At 39.7% G+C, this 21,420-nt stretch overlaps 1 protein-coding gene across 6 annotated transcripts in view; it reads left to right on the top strand.

The window, feature by feature from the left end:
• The first annotated feature begins 12,393 nt into the window (after positions 1 to 12,393).
• The window catches only part of ANO10 (anoctamin 10), a 122,092-nt gene continuing 113,065 nt past the window's right edge, over positions 12,394 to 21,420 (top strand). For 5 of the 6 annotated variants that reach the window (XM_042043726.1, XM_042043725.1, XM_042043724.1 and 2 more), the window contains exons 1-6: positions 12,394 to 12,503; positions 13,657 to 13,778; positions 15,677 to 15,850; positions 16,845 to 17,027; positions 18,442 to 18,576; positions 20,101 to 20,220. In XM_042043726.1, the coding sequence (XP_041899660.1) occupies positions 15,691 to 15,850; positions 16,845 to 17,027; positions 18,442 to 18,576; positions 20,101 to 20,220 (598 nt within the window). In that variant the 5' untranslated portion in view covers positions 12,394 to 12,503; positions 13,657 to 13,778; positions 15,677 to 15,690. The remainder of the gene's footprint in view (positions 12,504 to 13,656; positions 13,779 to 15,676; positions 15,851 to 16,844; positions 17,028 to 18,441; positions 18,577 to 20,100; positions 20,221 to 21,420) is intronic. The other variant, XM_042043723.1, reaches the window with a different exon arrangement.

Genomic DNA, 21,420 nt, shown 5'->3' with positions numbered 1-21,420 from the left:
CCAAGTGCACATCTTTTGTCTCACGTGTCTCCCAGCTTCAGAAATCTCTTAAATTTTTTTTGTTTTTCTTTAAGTTGTTTCACTAAAGCTTCTTTATCTTTTCTGCTGAATATACATTTGATTACTAAATTTAATGCTTCTCTTCACATGACCTATTTCTTTTCAGTCGGTGTTGTTGCTTGGATACGCTTTTCTACGTATCCAAGACACTTGGTTTCATCTTGCCTTTTTTTTTTGTGCTTTGGGCAATACAAATGGATTGTTATTGAATATTCTTCTGGTTTTTAAATGTAGTTTGTTTGCCTGGCAACTTGGTTTCAGCAGAACTTTTGTCTTTGATTGCAGATCTGTGATTTTAAGTATAGTATACTCTGTGTAACATCAAACAGCTTACTATTCTTGCATTTCTTTACAATCAGTTACAAAAATGGCACAATTATACCAAGAAAGGTCAATCACTGTGTAACTTATGAGAATACCAATATTTAGAGATAAACAGAGATATTCAATTTCATTTTTGTAGTGCTGTAGCTGCAGGTTATTTCCTGGAACACCTGACATGAATTCATCTTTTTGTTTTAGTCATGGGATAGGGAAAGTAAGTATACCGAAGGAATAAATTCAAGCATTTTAATTGGGACTGAAGTATTTTTACTCCTGTATGGAGTTTTGCTTATGCCGTTTTGGAAAAGGTATAGTAGGCTAGGACAAGAAAAAGTTGAAGGAAGGGTGGCAGAGACTTTCAGAGGTAAAGAATAACTACCATGTGTGGAGGAGTTAAATAGTTTAGAATTCTTGGCCCAGAAAAGTGATGTGGAAAGTAGCACAAGAAAAATCTTTAAAGCAATGGATGGTATGGAAAGGTAAACAAGAAGCAAGCATTCACAAAACCTCACAATACAAGAATTAGAAGCATCCTGTAAATCATGGTATAGATGAAAAAAAATCATCAGGAGGTACTTTTTCATGTGACAGAAATAGTGGAATGTGGTGCTGTTGAAGACTGAGGAGACAGAACTGTAGATATGGGAGTAGGCAGGGTAATGGGAGGTGTCTGTTGATTGGCATTGAAGATAGCGGCCGGAGACAAATCCTATCTCAGTCCTTCGGTCACTGATTGCTGGAAGCTGAAAAAGAACAACGAGAAGGTTCAGAGCATGTTGCTAGATTTTTGTATGGCTTGTATTCTGATTTATAGAATGTACTGTCCAGCCTATGCTGCTGCATCTACACTGCTACTTGTAACTATGCTAATTGGATTAAACATAGCACACATTTACCTCCCTATGCTACAGCCATATCTTGATTTTGTTGTGGTAGGGTGTTTGGTCATGTAGAGCAATTCCAAAGAAAGGGGAAACTTTTAAAGTTTACTCTTGTCAAAACATTCCATATGCTTACTGGTGTGTGGCTAAGTAATCATACTGATGTATTTATTTAATACTGTGTATTTTCTTTGTGAGCACACCCAAAGTTTCATTATGGTTTGTACTGCTGGAGAAATAACAGAAAGATGTATATATGAAGGTGTTACTGTAGGCTGTGCGAAAGAAAAAATTAATGCTTATGCTTGCTAATCAAACTGAGAAAAATGTATGCAACCGTGTCCTTGATGGGCAACTTCCTGTGTAGAGAACTGTTGGCTTTTGAGGCTGATGCAGAACACTAATCTCTCAAGAAGACAAAGTGCCCACCTAACTAGATAAGCAAAAAGCTAAATAAGCTGCTTAAACATATCTGTCTAGTACCATTTTCACTGCTGCGTGGTGTACCTCTCCTGTACTCCCACTGTTGTGTCAGAACGGTGCAGGTCTGTCTTCAGTCTTGTGGTGTCTCTGCCAGCCGTCTGTAGAGATCTTTGATACCCAAGGGTGTGTCAAGTGGCACTAGATCATGCAGATAATCTCTGAGTGGCAGCTGAAAGGTCGCCCGGGGAGCTCTGGCTGACACTCCTTCAGGTAACAGGAGTGTGGAGGAACTTATCTGGGGAACCAGTTCTTCACCTAGATGTGTCAGCACTGATGTGCAGCCCCAAAAATATAAACATTTATACTTCAGCTACATGGCCTGAACTTAGTGGAGTCAAGACAAATAAATCACATTAAAAAACCATGTATGTATGAGTTACGTAAGAACAGACTCCACACTGTATAGAGTGCAATACTGGATACTTTACTTGGATTCAATTTTTATTTGATTTTGGTGTCTAGTATGGAAGAAGCTTGAGTAAAGGTCAGTTAAATGCTAAGGTATTGTTTCTTCTGGTCTTTTAAGGAACTATAATTTTTTTACAAATTTCCTCCTTATTCAAATATGTTCAAATGATGTTGAATTTGTCCTATACCAAACATGTACATTTAAAATAACAAATAAATGTATATGGCTTTTGAAATTAAAACACCCCAAACTGGTGAAGTGCCTTTATTACCCACTGTATGCCTCAGAAAATTGAATGATGTCACAGTGAATAAATCAATAATTAAATGTAATCATCCCATGACAAACAAATAAAAAAAGTAACAAAACAACAACTACAGATCTATATGACATAATCAAGGAAGACAGTAATATAAAATATAAGCTGTAAAATGTCCATAAAATATAATTTAAATTACATTGTGCAAATAATATTGCATCTTACCATAAGATCTGTATTTTTTTAATCAATGTTAACATTTTTGGGAAACTTAAACATGTTTTTTTTCTTCATATTTATCATACAACATTACTCTGGTCGTACAACAAAATCCCATGAGAATATTGAGATCTCCTCAAAGACCATTTAACTAAGTGGGGCACAAATATTGTCCATTGAAGGCAAAATACCTTTGAATTTAAGGTCCTACTTTAAAAAGCCAGAGAGGGATGTACGTTTGATTACTTTGCTAATGATTAAGAAAAAAAACCAATGCATTTGGTAACTCAGTAGTGCTTATTAACAGGTGCCTAAGCAACGGATATGTACAATCACAGTATATGCTTTGACTTCCGAAGAAAGACAACATGTCTTTCTTCTGGCTAGATGCCGCTGGTATCTATAGTATTCCTGCCTGCTAGGTCAGTGCTGCCAAGCGGATCGTCACCTTCAGTGCAGGATACTGTTACTGACACCATCTAATACTGCCAGTGCCCATCTTAATTCTGCCATTGACCAATCTCCCTTCTTTTAAGAGCGTTAAATGCCCAGAATGTTTCAGATCAGAGTGTTTCAAACCTAGGTTAGTGTGAGTTTCCAACTTCTCTGACCTGGTAAAGCTCTGCAGCTGCACACATTCTCAGCCATTTCAGAGTACACAACTGTATTAAGCTGAAACTAGCCCAGAATAGCCTGTTCTACCAGTTGTTGCACAGATCCATATTTCCAGACATACAAAGATCCTCAATTCAGCAGGTCCTGCCTATCTGATGTGGCAAACCATCCCTCTGAACATATTGTTATATACCACTAAGGGCAGCTTTTGAACCCTTACCACCAGCCCTTTATAAGTGCTTGAGGGGGTGTCTTGATTGCTTGTGTTACTTGTGCACTTACACTGGCATGGTGACTACTTGTGGACACCTGAAACCATCTCACTTAGTCTGGAGGTGGGATTTCAGTTCAGACAAGCTGGTTCAGCTAGGGGACAGGACCAGCCTGCCTTCTTACTCTTGGTAGCAACATGTCAGCTTCAGAGTGACAACATAAATAGGTGCTGACAGCCCCTCAGTATTTCCCAGCACTTCCAGAGTATCCAGAAGAGCAGTCAAGTTCTCTCACAGTTAAGTGAGAAAGAATCATGCTGCTGCATGGATTTCATAAAGCAATAGATGAATCCTTCCACACCTGCACACTGGCCTTCACCACCTCATTCCCTGCCGTAGTCCAGGGAACTGGTGTTACTAGTGTAGCACTGCAGCTTCTCTCAGAGCCACCAGTCCCAGGCACCTGGGATGAAGCTGTGGCTGTCTCTGTGAGCCAGGAAAGGTATGTCTCTGCCTGTACTGCTGGTCCATGCTGTTGTGTGTGCCTCCCCTGGGGGCCTGCCTACCTTATGTGCCTCAAGGGCAGTGTGTTCTTGCCACACAGCTCAGTATGTCCAGGGCGTGCAGCGTACGGGCCTACACAGAAGAGAGAAGCCTTCATCTGCTGACTCGGTGTAGAGCCTCCATGCACCCCAGTACTGCAGTAACATACAAAGCTTCATGCTCCCATGAGTTCTAGGGCCTTGCATGCAATACTAGTGAGACTCACTCTGACTCACATACAGCTTTAAATACACCCACTCATACCTAGGCTGGACTGACTGAGATTGTCTGTACCCAGACACCTGACACCCTCCTTAAATCTGAAGTGAACACAGACTCCTGGTTATATAACATAATACCAAAGTAAAACATTATTTTTCCTGAAAAGGGAAGAAACCCCAAATGGAACTTGCATTCTATACTCTGTTTTTAGTGCATGACTTCAGATCCCCCAGGCAAAAGATTTTTAAGGGCAACATTAATTGCTGATCTTTTTTTGACTTGTACTTGACATTTGACATTATGAATGGAGAATTCTTCAATTTAATGTTTTGCTTAGTTTATTTCACTGTAGTACCAGCACAAGGGAGCACTCCCTTCTGCAACTTAAAACAGGGCAAATACTACACTTTTCTGCCATTCCCTCTTGACAAACACTAGACATCTGCTTCAGAAGGAACTGAGAACAGAAATAGAATTTCTGTTTTCTACCACATTGCATTTCTAATTGCTGATTGGAGATGATTTTTACTAAAATAAAATCTTCTTAAAATTAGGTTTGCTATATCTGAGTGTTCTTCAAATCAGATTATAGAATTATAGACTACAGAAATAAAAGAGAAATTGAAAGACCTTGATAAAATCAAGATTCTTCTGTACAGACTCATAGTACTCATAGATTTTAAGTGAACCACTTGATACTACGAAAGATAATATTCTAGTCTCTAATTAGTTGGAATTTTTATAAAATATCTTTAACATTACAAATATTTTGTATCTGGTATTCTTGAATGTATGACTATAGCAGACAGGTCAAGTTAAACATTTTTTCAGATTCACTTTGAGTGCCTTGTGTTCCCCCGAAGTGCCAGAAGATATCATATATCTTTATTACCCTATGCTCTGAACATTTGATGACAGCACTGGGACCCACGTGAATGCAGATGTTGAAAAACTACCTGACTTTGCATTCAAGGAACTAGCTGGATACCAAAAGTACATGCTGAACTAGATCAGCACATGCAGTCTTTTAACAATAGCATATGCTCACCTCCTAGTTCTGTCAGTACTTTTCTTGTCAGTACGCTGTAGAAGAGATCACAGCAAAAGACTTTCTCTTTTGACTCATCCTATTTTTCTTTAATAGCTAGTCTTACTTCAGTGATTGCTAAAATGTTTCACTGAATATTTCAAATGGTGCTATTTTCATTCGTTCAATTTTTTTTTCTTGGCGTTGTTGGTTTCTAAGGGGACAAGTCCCCAAATGATCCCATTTACATTTTGATAAAAAAATTAAGAGTGATTTATTCAGGGCTTGCAATTTTTATTTCTGTTTTGAAGTCTTTGGTGAGTAAATGCCTGTATGCATCAATCTGGGGTCATCTGAGAATGAAGGCGAAGATATGTGTCTGAGTATGTAGATGTAGTATGTAAAACTAGACTGACATCAGTAATAATGACAAATTTGGGCCCATAGAAATAACAATTAATAGCAATAGGATATCTGTAGTTTAATGGATTTAACTGTTTTTTTCATTTTCCAAGCAATGGTGAGAACAGTCAAATAAACAGGTGTACAATTCATACTAAGGGATAGTAGTTAAACAAAGAAATTATATGCAGACTTGGAAATGTATCTTACAGTGCAACAATGCGTACTGCAGGAAAGGAAAACAGATGTCAGAGTCTTTCGATTTAAAACTGTTGGACAGCTGTCAGATCTATGATCGCTTTGCCAGCAGTATGCCAGTGCTACAGCCCTTGCCTAACTATGTAAGTGAATGTATTTCCCATGAGAAATCAGTTTATGACAGTGTGAAGAATCGGCTAGAAAAACCTACAGAACTCATCTTTTCATAATCAAGAGCTCCATAAAAAAACAGTTTCCAAGTTATGCTTCAAGTTACTTAAAAATTAGACTAAAAGGGATTGTATAGAGGTGTGGCATTTGCAATCAATATAGATAACTTCATGAAGTTGTCTGTAAGAACACATTAAATAGTTCACAAAGCACAATAAAACCCACCATGTACATATCTGATGTCATTTGGAATGGCTGATGGTGTTCCTTCTCTTTTGGTTTGCCTTAAAGCCCCATGCTGTGCTTGTCCAACAGCTGAATTCAGGCAGAAGAGCTGAAAGACAACTGGAATCATTAACTGCTTCAGCCCTCCTACAGCAATTCCCATTCATAATTCAGAGCCTTCAGCACAGGACATTATCACGTCGTTATCTTCACTGAGTGTTACTTTGAAGGTAGTGGCTGGAAGGACTTTTACTGAATAACAAATCCCTGAACTTGACTTGCCAAAACCTTGTTCAAGCTCTTTCAGCTTTTTAGAATAATCTTCCTTCAGTTCCTAAATCCAGGCAGAGATATTATTAAAACATGTATTTGAAGAGCACAAAAGGCTGAAAGGCTGCATCAGATAGTATAGTCAGGGATTGCTTCTGTGAGGCACATCCCCAAGCATGGCATCATGGCTACTGATGAATCCAGACTGCGTATTTTGTTAGAATGTGTTAAATTATGCTATCTAGTAGACCATAGTAATTAACCAGTTAACTATGCAGTACTGTTTCTAGCCATGCACTAAACAGATAAACCAAGTATTTTCTGCCCGGGTGGAATGATAGACACTGTCCTCTATAATACTAAATATGCAAAGAAAAGAAAATTAAAATTTAAATATACAAAATGTACAGCTTTTTTGTTGTCGCTGTTGCTGTTTTGGCAGAACATGATAAATGCAGCCTTTACAATTGATTAAGTCTTCAGATGAGAGAGAAAAAAAAGGTGTCATATGTAAGTCACTGAATGAAGGCAGTACAATAGAATGTATTGAAAATTCCAGTAATGAGTTACTTCTGAATAGACCAGTGATCATAGGATATAGGATGCTATTCCACAGCAGGTGGATGGTGAAGTCTAGTAAACTACATTCTTTTCGGAATGAAGGGTAGTGAATAGAAACAGAAGGCCGTATAGGTTAATCAGAAGCACTGTAACCTCAGTAACCTCATGGCTCTATTTGTCTAAATGCAGCAAAATTCAGCGGTTTTGCTCCTGACACTATCACAATGATGTTAACTGGACCCCAGTGGTTAATTGTGAAGTTTTTACATGAATTCATATATTATTTTGACAAATTCAGGGAGGCTCTGTAAGCCAAGATTCTAGCTCACCATTTGGGATATCCTAAACATTGACACATGCATCTCAAAAGAAAATCAGAACGGATGCATTGTTTTCAAGCTTCTGGGATGAAATTTTGAAACACTTCTTCATGTACAGTAAAATTACTGACTTTATTCACTTTCCCAAAACATAAATCACTTGGCTTGCTGGATCGCCCTCATCATCACCCAGCTGTGCGGGCTACTCTTAATACTGAGAAAATAAACATAGAATCATTTAGGTTAAAAAAGACCTCTAAGATCATTGAGTCCAGCTGTTAACCCAGCAATGCAAAGTCCATCACTAAACTATGTCCCCAAGTGCCCCATCTACACGGCTTTAAAATACCTCCAGGGATGGTGACTCAACCACTTTCCTGGGCAGCCTGTTCCAAGCCTTGACAAATCTTTCAGTGAAGAAATTTTTCCTCATACCCAAACTAAATCTCCCCTGGTGCAACTTGAGGCCATATTCTCTTGTCCTACTGCTAGCTGTCTGGAAGAAAAGGCCAACCCCCACCTGGCTTCACACTCCTTTCAGGTGGTTGCAGAGAGTGATAAGGTCTCCTCTGAGTCTCCTTTTCTCCAGGCTAAACAATCCCTGATCCCTCAGCCACTCCTCATAGGAGTTGTGATTTAGTCCTTGCACCAGCTTCATTGCCATTCTCTGGACTTGCTCCAGCACCTCTTCCTTGGAATGTCTTCCTTGGAGTGAGTGGCTTAGAACTAGACATAGGACTTGAGGTGCAGACTCTACAGTGCAAAGTCCAGGGGGAGATCACTGCCCTATTCCTGCTAATCATACTATTTCTGATACAAGCTAGGATGCTGTTGGCCTTGATAACTTTAAATTTATTTTTCTTCACATATAAATGATGAATAACATCTTACACATGTTTTATCTTTTACTTGCTCCTCCTGGGTAATAATTTGAGAATGGTTTCTCTCACTTCTTTCAGACTTAGGCAGGCTGATCCTCCTCTTTTTATGTTGTTTCCATTTTGTTTGACAGGGCAGGGCTTTTTGTTCCCTGATGATCTTATTTGGAAATAGATACCTAAGTTAAAACTAGATGTTTCCAATCAGATGGACACAATGTGAAATGGAAGAGATGTGTCTTCCATGTACCTTACAGATTACAATCAATCAGCTTCATTGCTCAGTATTTATGAATCAAAACTTCCATACGTTGACACAAGCAATACTTGTACTGCCTGAACACATGTGAAAATTTCTGTCAGGATGTAAAAATTCTGCCAGGTGTGACCCAAAAAATAATTTACCCTCTATTACCGCAGGCCTAGGCCCTAGGGTACATCACTGTGTCCCGCAGCCGTAGGGAGGAGGAGGAGAGAAGATCCAGCAGGCAGGAATTGTGCAGCATGCAGCAAGATTGATTTATTTAATTATTTTACAAACTGTTTATAGACTTTTTTCTTCATAGTCCAATTGGACAAGGATCAGCCACCCCTTGGGGGTGATTGGCTAAAAACCTAAAACATCCATTTTCAAAATATTTTTCTACTGTACCATAAACAAGACTTTTCAAGGTTGCAGGTGGCATGGTTGTTTACATAACTCTGCTACTTCTTCTGTGAGAGAGAAAAGTCTCTCACAGACTTAGAAAATAGCAAGAAAATCCTTGCTAGCAGCATTTTCATATATACAACCCTCCATTTGCAGGAAGGCAAAAACAATTTAATAATGTTTATTACACTCTTGGAAAGATCCTGTATAATCTGACAAAAAATGTCATTGAAAATTGGTAAAATGTCACTGTATCTTACTCTGACAAACACATTAATTGAAATTTAATTACTAAATTTTTTATTTAATTGTTATTAATAACATAATAATGTAATTTAATGTTAGCCTTAAACTTTAGGTATCTCATAATTCATTTTTCACTCAAACTAATATGTCATTAGCTTTTGAATGAAAAGGATATTTTGCTGTTAGTTACTCCTTACTTTTATGGTAACACTGTGTTCCAGTATGCCTCAAAACCTAGGTAAAGGTAAATTTTAAGAGAATGATTGCTATTATATAGGACTTCAGATAATAGTCAATATTAATTTCATTATGTGACTATGTGAAGTATGGTTGTCATACCGTACATACATCTACATGCATTTGAATTAATGAGGATCCCTGTATGGAAAGGTTCTTTCCTTGTGCCAGCTCTTTAACCTTTATATGAGTTTATTTAAATCACTGAAATAGAACAAAGCAAAACAAACCAAAAGTGGGTGGTTTTCTATGGAGCTGATAAATTGAATGAACTCAGAGATGGACCTGGTGAATGCCAGAGTTGGCTTAAGTGTGGGGCAGAGCCTTAGATCTGGCAATGTGGGTACAGGGAGAAGGAAATTATAATGGTGGACTGGGAGCGAGATCTCACCCTTTTAGTAGCAGTGAGATGCTGGATGGGCTCAGCTAGCCATTGAACTATATCCAAAATATGGTAGAAATTTCAGCCAAGTATAAAAGCCAGTTTTCACTTGGTTTTCACATGGTAGATTAATGGGTTGTTAATTTAGTTGAGTACTGTGGTAGTCATTAGTCCAGGGAGGAAGAGAGTTAACCACAGAATAAAAATAAATCCTCTGCTCTTGAAATTTTCATGGATTCTTCTTTTGCCTCTCTTTTTTTTTTCCTGCCTTACCACAGCTCATCCATTCTACTGTGTCTGCAGTCTGCATGGTGCCTGACAGAGACAGACCATGAAAATGCTATAATCAGCTAGCAGAACCACAAGACTGGACTACAGTCACTAACAGATACAAGCTTGGGATTAATATTTAGCTATAGTGCTGGTGCAGTTTTCAATTTAGGATGGGCATACCTGATTCAACTTTAAACTAACTAATCCTCTTAAGAGAAAATTTCTAGTCGCTACAACACTGTGATTGGCACAATTTACTTTTTGCCATCATGGTGAGACTGTTTCCACTACGCCAGCAGTGTATGTGTGTATGGATTACTTTGTAGACACATCCACCATCTACTTATGAATCCTATTTTTCTTTTGTGAACATGGCATTATGTGCTAACCATTATGCATGGCTAGCAAAATGTGAACTCTCTAGAGAGAAACTGAGAGCGTAACAGTAAAGAATTCATTGCATAGCAAGAATGTGACACCTAGTGGATACACGACATTGAGGAAATGTGACAGTCCCATCAAGCAATATTGCCATTACCCTGTCCAGTAGAAAAAAAATTTTGATGGCGGAAAAGAGATTGATTTTGAATGAATCTTTGCATAGGCCAGAGTAGTTGGATATTGTCAAGTCCCCATTGAAAACTCATAAATATAGGAGGTGTCAGAGATAGTTTTAAAAGAATTGTTTGTAAACTACTAGAAGACTGAAGATGTCAGGCCAAGAAGGCCAGAGGCCCAAAGCCCATGAAGACATTGTGGATATTCGTAAGATGCATAATAACTGGGGATGTCCAACATGCAAAACACAAGAATAAGGTCTAAAAACCTCTTTTTGTTAAGGGGGTTAAAAACCACCTCTCTGTTACTGCCATGCTACTTCTTCAGGAAGTAAAAGTTTTCACAGTAGGCGATGCTCAGAGGTGAATAACTACATGGCGAGGCCACTGGAAGCTGGACAAGACTGAAACACAGTTTAAGTAGTCTGACATTCTGCCCAAATGATCTGATACAGATGGTACCTTTCTACTCTCCACTGCAGTCTGTAGTATATACATTTCAAATATTCACATATCCCCATTTTCCAGGGTGTCCTAGACCCTCACTTCTTCATTGGCTATAAATACTACAAAAATTCATCAACAAAAGCTGGTATTTTATACTCGCTACTAAACACAAATCAAAATTTCATCATAAAATTTACATACAAATATCTCTGTTTATTTCAAAATATGCTGAAAAGTATTCCCCAAGCTCAGCAGGGGAGCATGCTTTGCTGACCAGATCCTTTGTCTGCCACCACTGCTTTACAGTCATACTGCTCTCTTCCCAGCTACAAGTGGATTCTTGGAACCATATTCTCTACAAAAGTCTTGGTATCAAAATGCAAAAATGTCGTCTTTTCCTGTGCAAAACAACATTTAGAAAAATAACTAACCCAGCTGAAGTGCACGGTTTTTATAACTCAAGCTCCAGGAGGAGGTTTGGGCTGTGTCCAGAGAAGGACATGAGCCAGCAGTGTGCCCAGGTGGCCAAGAAGGCCAATGGCTTCCCGACCTGTATCAGGAATAGTGTGGCCAGCAGGACTGGGAAAGTGATTGTACCCCTGTACTCGGCACTGGTGAGGCCACACCTCGAGTGTTCTGCCCAGTTCTGGACCCCTCAGTTTGGGAAGGACATTTAGGTGCTGGAGTGAGTCCAGAGAAGGGCAGCATAGCTGGTGAGGGATCTGGAACACAAGTCCTATGAGGAGCAGCTCAGGGAGCTGGGGTTATTTAGCCTGCAGAAAAGGAGGCTCAGAGGAGACCTTACTACTCTCTGCAACCACCTGAAAGGAGGGCGTAGCCAGGTGAGGGTTGGTTTCTTGTCCTGGGCAACCACTGCAGGACTAGAGGACTTAGTCTCAAGCTGTGCCAGGAGAGGTTTAGGTTGGACATCAGGAGTAATTTCTTTACAAAAAGGATGAATAAACATTGGAATGGACTGTCCAAGGCGGTGGTGGGGTCACCGTCCCTGGAGGTGTTCAAGGAAAGACTGGATGTAGCACTCAGTGCTGTGGTCTGGTTGACACAATAATGTTCAGTCGTAGGTTGGACTCGATGATCTTAGAAGCCTTTTCCAACCTAATTGATTCTGTGATTCTGTGACAGGAGGCAGCACAGGGAGCAAAAGGTGGAAATAAACAAGAAGATGAAATGAGAGCTGGCGGCGCATACGAGCGTTGCCGAAACACTGACACTGGTGCATTTTGAAGGCCCGCGCAAGGGCCGGGCGGGCAGACACGGGCCGGGCAGAGCCACGGCGAGGGGCGTGGCCAGCGGCAGCGGCGGGCGGTGTCACGCTGGGCCGGCCCGGCGCCCATCCTGGCAGCGCCCGGTGCCTGCGGCCTCCGCCCGCCTGCGCCCCGCCCTGCCCTGCGGATGTGGAGCCGGCACCGGCGGTGAGTGGGGAGTGGGCGGCCGGCATTCAGCGGGAAGGGGCTCTCGCTGCCTGCGCCGCCGAGAGGGGAGGAGCCTCCGCCCTTCCCGCCCACCCCGCCGCGGCGCGGAGCCAGTGTCGAGCGTGGGCAGCCGTGACACCGCCAGCGCTTCCCCCGCCGCCCCGGCAGCGCTCGGGGTGGTGCTCGCGTCGTGCGGCCGCGGTGGGCTGCGGTCGGCGGGGGGAAGCGGCACAGGGCGCCGGCGAGCGCGGCCGGGCCCGGCCGGGGGCAGGGAGTGAGTCACCGGCCGTGCAGGCAGCGGGGCCGGCCGGGCTGCTCTCCTCCCCGATATTTAAGTTCCTAAAAAAGGAGAGCGAGGCGCAGCCTGGCAGCGGGAAGGAGCCGTGATGGGCCGCCTTAGAGCGGGCACGGCCCGGACGTGGCGGCTCCCGGGGCCGCCGAGCGGGTGGAGGCGGGGCAGTGAACCCGGCTCTGACCCGCTCTGCGCCGACACGCCCTGGAAAAGGGCTGCAGCTCCCTCCCGAGCTGGCAAGGTGGTCCCTGGTCATTGGTTGGACTCGATGGTCTCAGAGGTCTTTTCCAACCTAATTAATTGTCACCGCCGCTCAGCTACTCCGTGGGAGCGGGAGCTCTAGGGGTTTGACGGCCTTTTGGGGCTGTTTCCCGTGCTTCTGTGTGTGTCCCAAGTTACACAGTGTGCAGGTGTGAAAGAGGAGGCCAAATTACTTCCCACAGGGTCTGTGCCGGGCGTTGGACAAGCTGTTTAAAAAACGTGTGGAAATCACAGAGGCGATTTGGAAGAGTGCTTCATCTCTGTTGTAGTTTTCAGTAGTAATAAGCCTGAAACGGACACTTTACTGAAAGCCTGAAAATAACAAATCAAACTGAGTTTCGAGAGTAGTTTTTTGGTTAGATGTTAGGAAGAAATTTTTTGCTGTGAGGGTGGTGAGGCACTGGAACAAGTTGCCCAGAGAAGCTGCCGATGCCCCATCCCTGGCAATGTTAAAGGCCAGGTTGGATGGGGCTCTGGGCAAACTGGGTTAGTGGAACGTGTTCCTGGCCATGGCAGGGGAATTGGAACTAGGTGATCCTTAAAGTACCTCCAACCCAAACCATTCCATGATTCTGTGATGTTTCTGTGATTCTTTCACAGTCACCATGCCAAGTATGATGATTCTGAATAAATGATAGGAGCCAAGTTCACTGAGTAGCACGTTGTTTATAAAAAGGCTGTTTTCAAGAGATAACTGTTCTGCAAAGGGATATTGTTAACTGGTAAGTAATATTTAATAATTATCTAGTGCTTTTCATTCTTTAAATTCTTTAGAAATGGCAATATGCACAACGTGTCAGGCATTATTTTAGGAAACCCCTGATTATGGATAGTGATGCATTAAGGTGCAGTGACTCGTCAAGACAGTGTAGTTACTTACTGACAATCTCAGTTACAGTGCCTCATCCCTGGTTATGTTTTCCTCTGTCTGGTTCATTCTGTTTGTGCAGATATGCATCTAAAATGTTTTTAAATACTTTATTGATCTTGTACATTTCTTTTAAAGATAATGCATACTTTGGTTCAGAGCTGTAAATCTGAATGTTGCAGGATTGTGTGCCTGTGAAAAGACAAGTGAAACTAACTGAAAACCCCATTGAAATTCGGCTTGAAAGTTGTTTTTGACAGTTAAAAGTAAATAGAGTTGTTTATTATGATAAGCATATGTTTACAGTATCACTGTATTTTGTAGGATAACTTATATGAAATACTGGAGCCTGATTTGTCTATGAATCACAGAAGTTTAACTCATAAAAGTTGAACTGCATCCTTATAGCAACTTCCTTAGAAATTAAGTATTTTCAGTGTTTTAACAGGAGAGGGGAAACTACTTAAAGGCAGTGGGTAAACTCCCTTCTTCAGTCAAGTTAATAGCAAAAAAAACCAACCCCAAACCAAAATCACCAAACCTTTCCCTCACTTTTAAATTTAGTAAGTTAAAGCTGTGATAGGTTTTATGTTTGGGTTTTTTACTTTTTTTTTTTTTAAATGGAGCAGGTTAGTTACCAGATTTACTGTTTTATATCAACATCTCTTTATGAAGCATGATACAATGATCTCTGTAGAATAATTTATGTAAAATTTGTTAAAAAGACAAAAGAGAAGTGCCTGGAGTTGTTAAGCCTGCAGAAAAGAAGGCTCAGAGGAGACCTTACCACTCTCTACAACTACCTGAAAGGAGGTTGTTGCAAGGTGGGGGTCTGCCAAGTAACAAGTGATAAGAGAAAATGGCTTCAAGTTGTGCCATTAAAATTTTGTGAAAAATTTCATTATGGAAGGGGTTGTCAAGCATTGAAGCAGGCTGTCCAGGAAAATGGTTGAGTCACCATCCCTGGAGGTATTTAAAAGCTCTGTAGATACGACTCTTGGAGCTACTGTTTAGTGGTGGACTTGGAAGTGCTGTGTTAATGGTTGGACTCACTCCTGAAGGCCTTTTCCAACCTAAATGGGTCTGTGAGTCTATAAAGGCCTGCTTAGATGATTTGGATTATTTACACATAAAGCTGTGCTCAGTGCTTTGCAGCTGGACTTTGTCACAGAACACTTGGTTTATAGGTTGCAAAAAGTCATTTAAGTGCTTTGAGTTTAATTTGCCTATTGATATGATAGGTGTCTTACTCACCTACACAAGATGGTGTAAGTTTCCTTGGTATGGTTAAAGCTTCAAAGATTAACTGAGGAGGTTCTTCCTTATAATGTGTTTGCATACTCATACCATGAGAAGCTTATTGATTTTTAAATACCTGTTTGACTAAGTTTCTGTTAATGTTTTAATTTGCTGACAAATACACTGTAGGAAGTTGCAAGCTGTTGTTTTTGAGGATAGTTTCCCCTTATTGATTTGTTTGAATTTATTTATTTGCTTTCTTCTCATTACAACAACAGTTGTAAGTAGCAACAACAGTTTTCCTATCTGGAGGGTAGGACACAAATGCCGTGGGAGATTGGTAGCATCTTGACAACTGTGGAAGTTACTCAGCCTGGTAGTAAGTGCATAAAAGTGCACACCTATGCCTTTGCTAAGCACAGACTTGTGTAACTCACTACGGAAAAGTTTTGTGGTGTTTAGATTAGTACCAAATATTTTTTAGCATTTGCTTTGTTTTGGTTTTTTACTTAGCAAGCTCTCAAGAGATGGCGGAAAAAACAAAAGAGGTGGTGGAAAGCTGGTCTTTCTTGGATACTGTTGAGTCTAACTTCACGCCTCTGGTAGTAATTGAACTTGCAAAAGGCACCAAAGAAGAAACCATAGAATGGTTTACTAAACGAATTGTGGACAAAAAGGCAAATGGAGGTGAGTACAGTACATAATATGAAGACATACAGAAAATTAGTTTTCAGGGAATTTGTGGTATAATGATTGTTCGCCAGTCTCATTTCATTTTGCATTTTTGGAACCCACTTAACCCTGTTATTAATGAAAACATTGGCTTAAGGTCAAATGCCAGTTGAACTCTAGAATTCTTCCATTTTTTGCATTGAAGCCCTGATAACCTATCTTTCAATGTAATGTTGATGTCAGAGTTTATAGCAGTTGTCTAGGCATCTTTGTCCTGTTGCTTATGGAAACATGGTAAACCTTGCCTAAATGAAGATGCTTCACATCCTGTCCATAAGACTTTGTACTATGTTGTAGAACAAAATTAAGTTAGCAGAAAGCAATTTAATCTTGGTAACCTAATGTTGGATTTTATTTATATTTTTTGGTAGCATGTGGGGTCTTACTAAGACAGTATTTCGTTACTCATTTTGGTATGCTTCTGGGAATTGAAGTTAGGCTAATTAATTTGCAATTCCTTGGACTTTTTTTTAAACTTTTTTAAAAAAAGTCATTATTTACAGCTGTTGTAGCTTATGGCTTATGGTCAGTAATATTTCTGTATCTGTTGGATTTGTGACTACCAACTTGCTTTCAGGCCTCTATTAGATAAGTTAGAGATGTTTCTGTTTGAAAAATCTAGTCTCCTTAAAATCAGTGGGACTGTTTGCAGAAGCACTTCTGGCTTTTGTGGTGTGAACCTTAGGGAAATAGATCCAAACAGTCCCCATTGTTCCAGTTCATTGTTGCGAGTGCTTCAACAGAAGCAGGGCTGAATCGGGGTGACCCTGCAAGGTTCTGAACACCATATGTCAAGTGTTGTTGAAATCTTGACTCTTTGCGCCCTTGAAAAGAGATATTTCAGCACTCCTGTTAGCTAGGGCCAATATATTGGATGCTAAAATACTAGGGCTTTTAGATGTAATTTTAATGTACTTTCTTGCTTATTTTACCCCTCTTTACTTTAAAGGTGCACAACTACTGGTTAAACCACTGGTTACGGAAAATGGAGTTGAAAATATTTACCTAGTTGGAGCTTCCCACTTAAGACTGTTGCTCGGAGCTGAAACTGTAGGTTTGGTGAAGGAATGCAGTGATAACTCAATGAGAACTTTTACATACAGCAGTAGAAAAACTTTCAAAGATTTTGCAGGTAAGCAATTGTAGGAATCTTTGTCATTGCAAAGTAGAGACTAAAGATTATGAGCAATTGTGCTGCTAAATCTCCTACGGTCTTTTCTGTTCCTTGGAATGGTAACTGTGAACAGCAAGACCAAGCCATGAAAAAAATACTTGTTTTTAGCTGTGGAAATCCAGGTCATATAATGAATTTTGTTTTCTTTCACATGGCTTTAGTTTTTTGCTTGTCTTTTCCTTTATGCTTTTCTATGCTCCAAATAGTCTCTTACTTGTATGAAAGATTTTCTTGGAAAATAAGACAAGACAAAGAGCTGATAAACATGATTTTATGATTAACAATCCATGTTATGAATTAATGTAGCAATTTAATTTCTGTGAGCCAGTTTTGAGGTTTATTATCTTATAATTAGCTGGAAAAAATAGAAACATTTTTCTCTGTTACATGTACACATCAAACAAACAATAATTAACACTACAGACGCATTCAGTGGAATTTGGGCATGATTAGTGGAATCGTTTCTTTTCCTCTCTTACTTTGTGAAGGTGCCAGCACAGGAACATTTCCTTTTAAATGTGTTGCTTGTAAGGTATTTAACCCCCCTACAGTGGCAGAACTCATTTTTTGCTCTGCAGGTAAATATTGGAGTTCCAGCTTGGTGTTGCTAATACTTTTAATGTAGCTGTTTGAGTGATGCCTTTCACCACATTTTCAATATCAAGGTTCTTGGGTCTGCCTGAAACAATTTGAACTTTTGTTGTTCAGTGCCAGTTTTGCTCAACACCACTGCTGTGTGCAATAACTGTTGCAGTGTCTTTACTTTTGTGGCCTTGTTTTCCTGAAATTAGGAAGCCTTCAGAAGAATTGTCAGTTGCAAAAGCGCCACTTCCATTTCTTTCATGCCTTTACATTATTAATGCAAATCTGACACAAATTCCCCTGTTGACAGAATCTCTAGGATTAGCTGGAATTCCAGCTGCTGTAAATATAGTTTTGGCTGTATCCATTGGTATTTTTTCTTTTTAAAGGCACAAATCTAATTTTAGTTTTGTCGAGGTGCAGTCAGAGAAATTGTCACCTACAAAAGAAACTCTGCCATCTATGTTGTCTTGACAGTATTTCTGTTTGCCCAATTTAATTAATACTTTGTTGTTATTCTTTGTATTAGAGTTTTGTTGATATTTTAGCTTCTTACTTAGTGTATTTAGGGCAATCCCTATAGTTTCATATTCCTAAGGGGAAAAAATAGTAATTTATTTTTTATCTCCAGGAAATCAGACTCGTGTTTCCATGATGATAAATTCATGGGGTTGACATAGGTTTGTTGCTGTAATTTTTTTTCTGTTTCTGGTTTTTTCTTTGTAGTTATTTGCTGCCAGGGTTGTATTCCTGTGCTGCACCATTTCATACAACCTTCTTTTTTATCTAGATGACAATCACAATTTCCTTACAATGGCAGAATGTCAGTACATCATCAAACATGAACTTGAAAATTTGAGAGCTAAAAATGAAAAAATGATCCCTGGATATCCTCAGGCAAAGCTGTACCCAGGGAAATCAATTGGTAAGCAGTGTAGTTTGTTGCCTCTAACTCACTGTGTTGATGTAGGATAGTGTTCATGGTGGAAAAAAAGTAATTTTCCTTTAATGAAGAGAAATCCTTCAGACATTCAAGTCCCACTATTTTTAACCAACTTTGTTTTTTCACTGGTTCAGTAATAGGAGAAAAGGCAATGGATGCACAATACAATGAGAAATTCTGATTAGGTATCAAGAAAATATTTTTCACAACAGGGTAATCAAACATTTCATCTGGGATTTAAAGAGATTATTGGTAACTCTGTCCTGGGAGACTTCGAGATCCTTTCTAGACAAGGTCCTGAGCAGCCCAATTTAAGCCACACCTACCTTGAGCAGGTAGCTGGACCTGATTACTTCCAGAGGGCCTTCTATCCTGAGTTGTTCTGTGAGGCTGAGGCTCTGGTCTCTTCAGTTGGGTAGTTTTTGCACATGTTGATGTTATTGATTAGTTTTAATTAGTACCAAAAATATTAATTTTTAAATTACATGATTATATACTTGGATTGTCTCTGTATAAAAATACTGGAATGAGTAACAGTGCTCCAGAGTTATACATTTCGTAATATGAAGGAAGTTTTATTTCATTTATTTGGTTTCACTGATTCTCCTCTTTGCTTCAAGGGCTCTTCCTTTTCATGGGAGAAAGAAGCAATGAGAGCTGGTGCTATTTTTATGGTAGCTGGAACTAGTTTGTTGGCAGAGATGCTACAGATTCTTAGGAGAATGTATCTTAATAATTGTATGTCCTTTTATAAACAGTATCTTCATTCATTAGTGTAGGTCATCAAAGGAGATCTGTGTATATTAGTGGTTCAAAACATGTAAATAAATGTAGATGTCAGATGAGTTTACATTGGTAATTTTTTTATATAGCCAAGGTATTTTTCTAGTCATGTCAAGCAGATGATGATGGGAAATAGTAAAGTACTGTCACACTTCCAGTGCCTCCCTGGTTTTTTAATTTATTTTCTTTTTTCCGTGGTTGTAACTTCAGAGCAGTTTGTTTATCCACACACGTTGTATTGCTTTCCATAACAAAGTTAAATACAGATTGTGGAATATGTAGTTTGTTTGCAATGAACATGTGATGTAATTTATGAATTAGTGTAAACTGATGTTTAAAAGGTTTTTTTGTATCTTTCCTATAATCAATACAATGATGGCTTTGTGGCTATCCCCACAAAGCTACATATGGCACTTCAGTCCTGACCTGTAGCACTTTTTGCTATTGAAGCTGCATCTGGTTATATTGCAAAGCTATGGAGTAGTTACTAGATGTAAAAAGGTTGCTCTTTCTCTTCCAGTGGACAGCACAGTATTTGCAGGAATAGGTATAACTGCTCTCTATAATTTTTAGCTAACATGAGACAATTTTTTTAGGATTTGAGTACTAGATCTATTTCAAAGGAGCTTTAGGCTTGCTAAGCACACAATGTAACCTGTTTGCTTATGTCAACTTCACTGTCCTTTGAAGGAGTGTAAGGTATCTATTTCTTTTCTCTTCTAGTGAGAAGATTATTGACCAGTGGTATTCTTGTTCAGATTTTCCCTCTGCATGATAGAGAAGAGTTGAAAAAGCTTCGTCACAGATGGTATGGCCGAGTGAAAGTTGGTTATCAACCTTTAGGTATGTGAACAGCATTTGCACTGTGGTCATGCAATGGAGTCGTGAAATTAGACCACTGCTGTTTTACCATTTGGACAAGTTTTTCCTCTTCTAGTGTTTCCTGTGTGACCTCCTGAAATGGTTCTAGACTTGCAAAATTGGTGGTTCCAGAGTCTGCAGATTTGGTGTCTGTGAACTTCCATGTAACAGCAGTCTGCACATCACAAATTCTCCCCACCAATCAGTAAAGCAGGAATGGTACAAGCCAAGACTGTTTTTTCAGACTGACTCTTGACAAGCTCCCATGTGTTTGGAAATCCCAAAGCTTTTTTGTGTTGTAGGTGTGTCAAAAGTGTATTTACAACTGTTTGTTTTATATTCATTGTCTGAATGAAGACTGTATGTTGTTGCATGCCAGCATCACTTGAATGTATTTTAGACACTGAATAATCTTAAAATGATTATAATTTTTAGTCTGGCCATGTGGAAAGTTAAGTTCTAAACTCTAAACCTGTAAATGTCATTTAAAAATAAGAAACTAAGCGTTTGGAAGCTTGCCTGATTTTAAGTCTCTCAGTCTTGCAGTTGCTTGAGGTTCTTTCCTGAGCTGCAGGAAGTTAAAGATCTGGCTTGATATGCCTGCCACAGAGTATTGTGTTAGGAGCCTTATTGTGTGCTGGTCTTTTGTTTATGTGAGAAAGGGTTTTTTTTGGACTGACACTGAATCCTTACAAAATTTTGAAGTAAATCCCAGGTACCTGTTAAGTATGTACAAATTTAGGGATGTCGTTCATGTTGGATGCTTGGAGTGTGAAGTCATGCTGATGGCCTACACTTGAATGTATTTGTTAATGACTTTTTGATTGACAGGGATGTTGGAGTGCTGATCCTTCTGTCTGTTTACCTTTCCTTCTTGCTTTCAGAGACTTTTATCTGGTTGACAATTGTAAGCTTCTGCTGTAGTGTTTTGTAAGCTGTAAGAATATTCTGGTATTGCATGTCAGGTTTTTTTGTGGTAGCGTGTTACAGAGGTAATACACTGCAGTAGTGTATTTACAGTGTCAGTTCAGAGGCCATGCTTCTGTGGCTGTTTTGTTAAGCTGGTGAATGCAGAGCAGTGGCATACAAGCAATCTGGTCTTCCAAGCAGGTGAAGATAAGAGATTTCAGCATTCCCAACTCTGTTTGATAGGCATTTCTATATCTAATCACTTCTAGATTA

This window comes from Corvus kubaryi, unplaced genomic scaffold, assembly GCF_017639235.1.
Source record: "Corvus kubaryi isolate FWS band 111438036 unplaced genomic scaffold, C.kubaryi_AGA036_p1.0 37398, whole genome shotgun sequence".
In the NCBI taxonomy this organism is placed as follows: domain Eukaryota; kingdom Metazoa; phylum Chordata; class Aves; order Passeriformes; family Corvidae; genus Corvus; species Corvus kubaryi.
The sequence above is the reverse complement of the archived record's forward strand: the minus strand, read 5'-3'. Positions and strand labels throughout refer to the sequence as shown.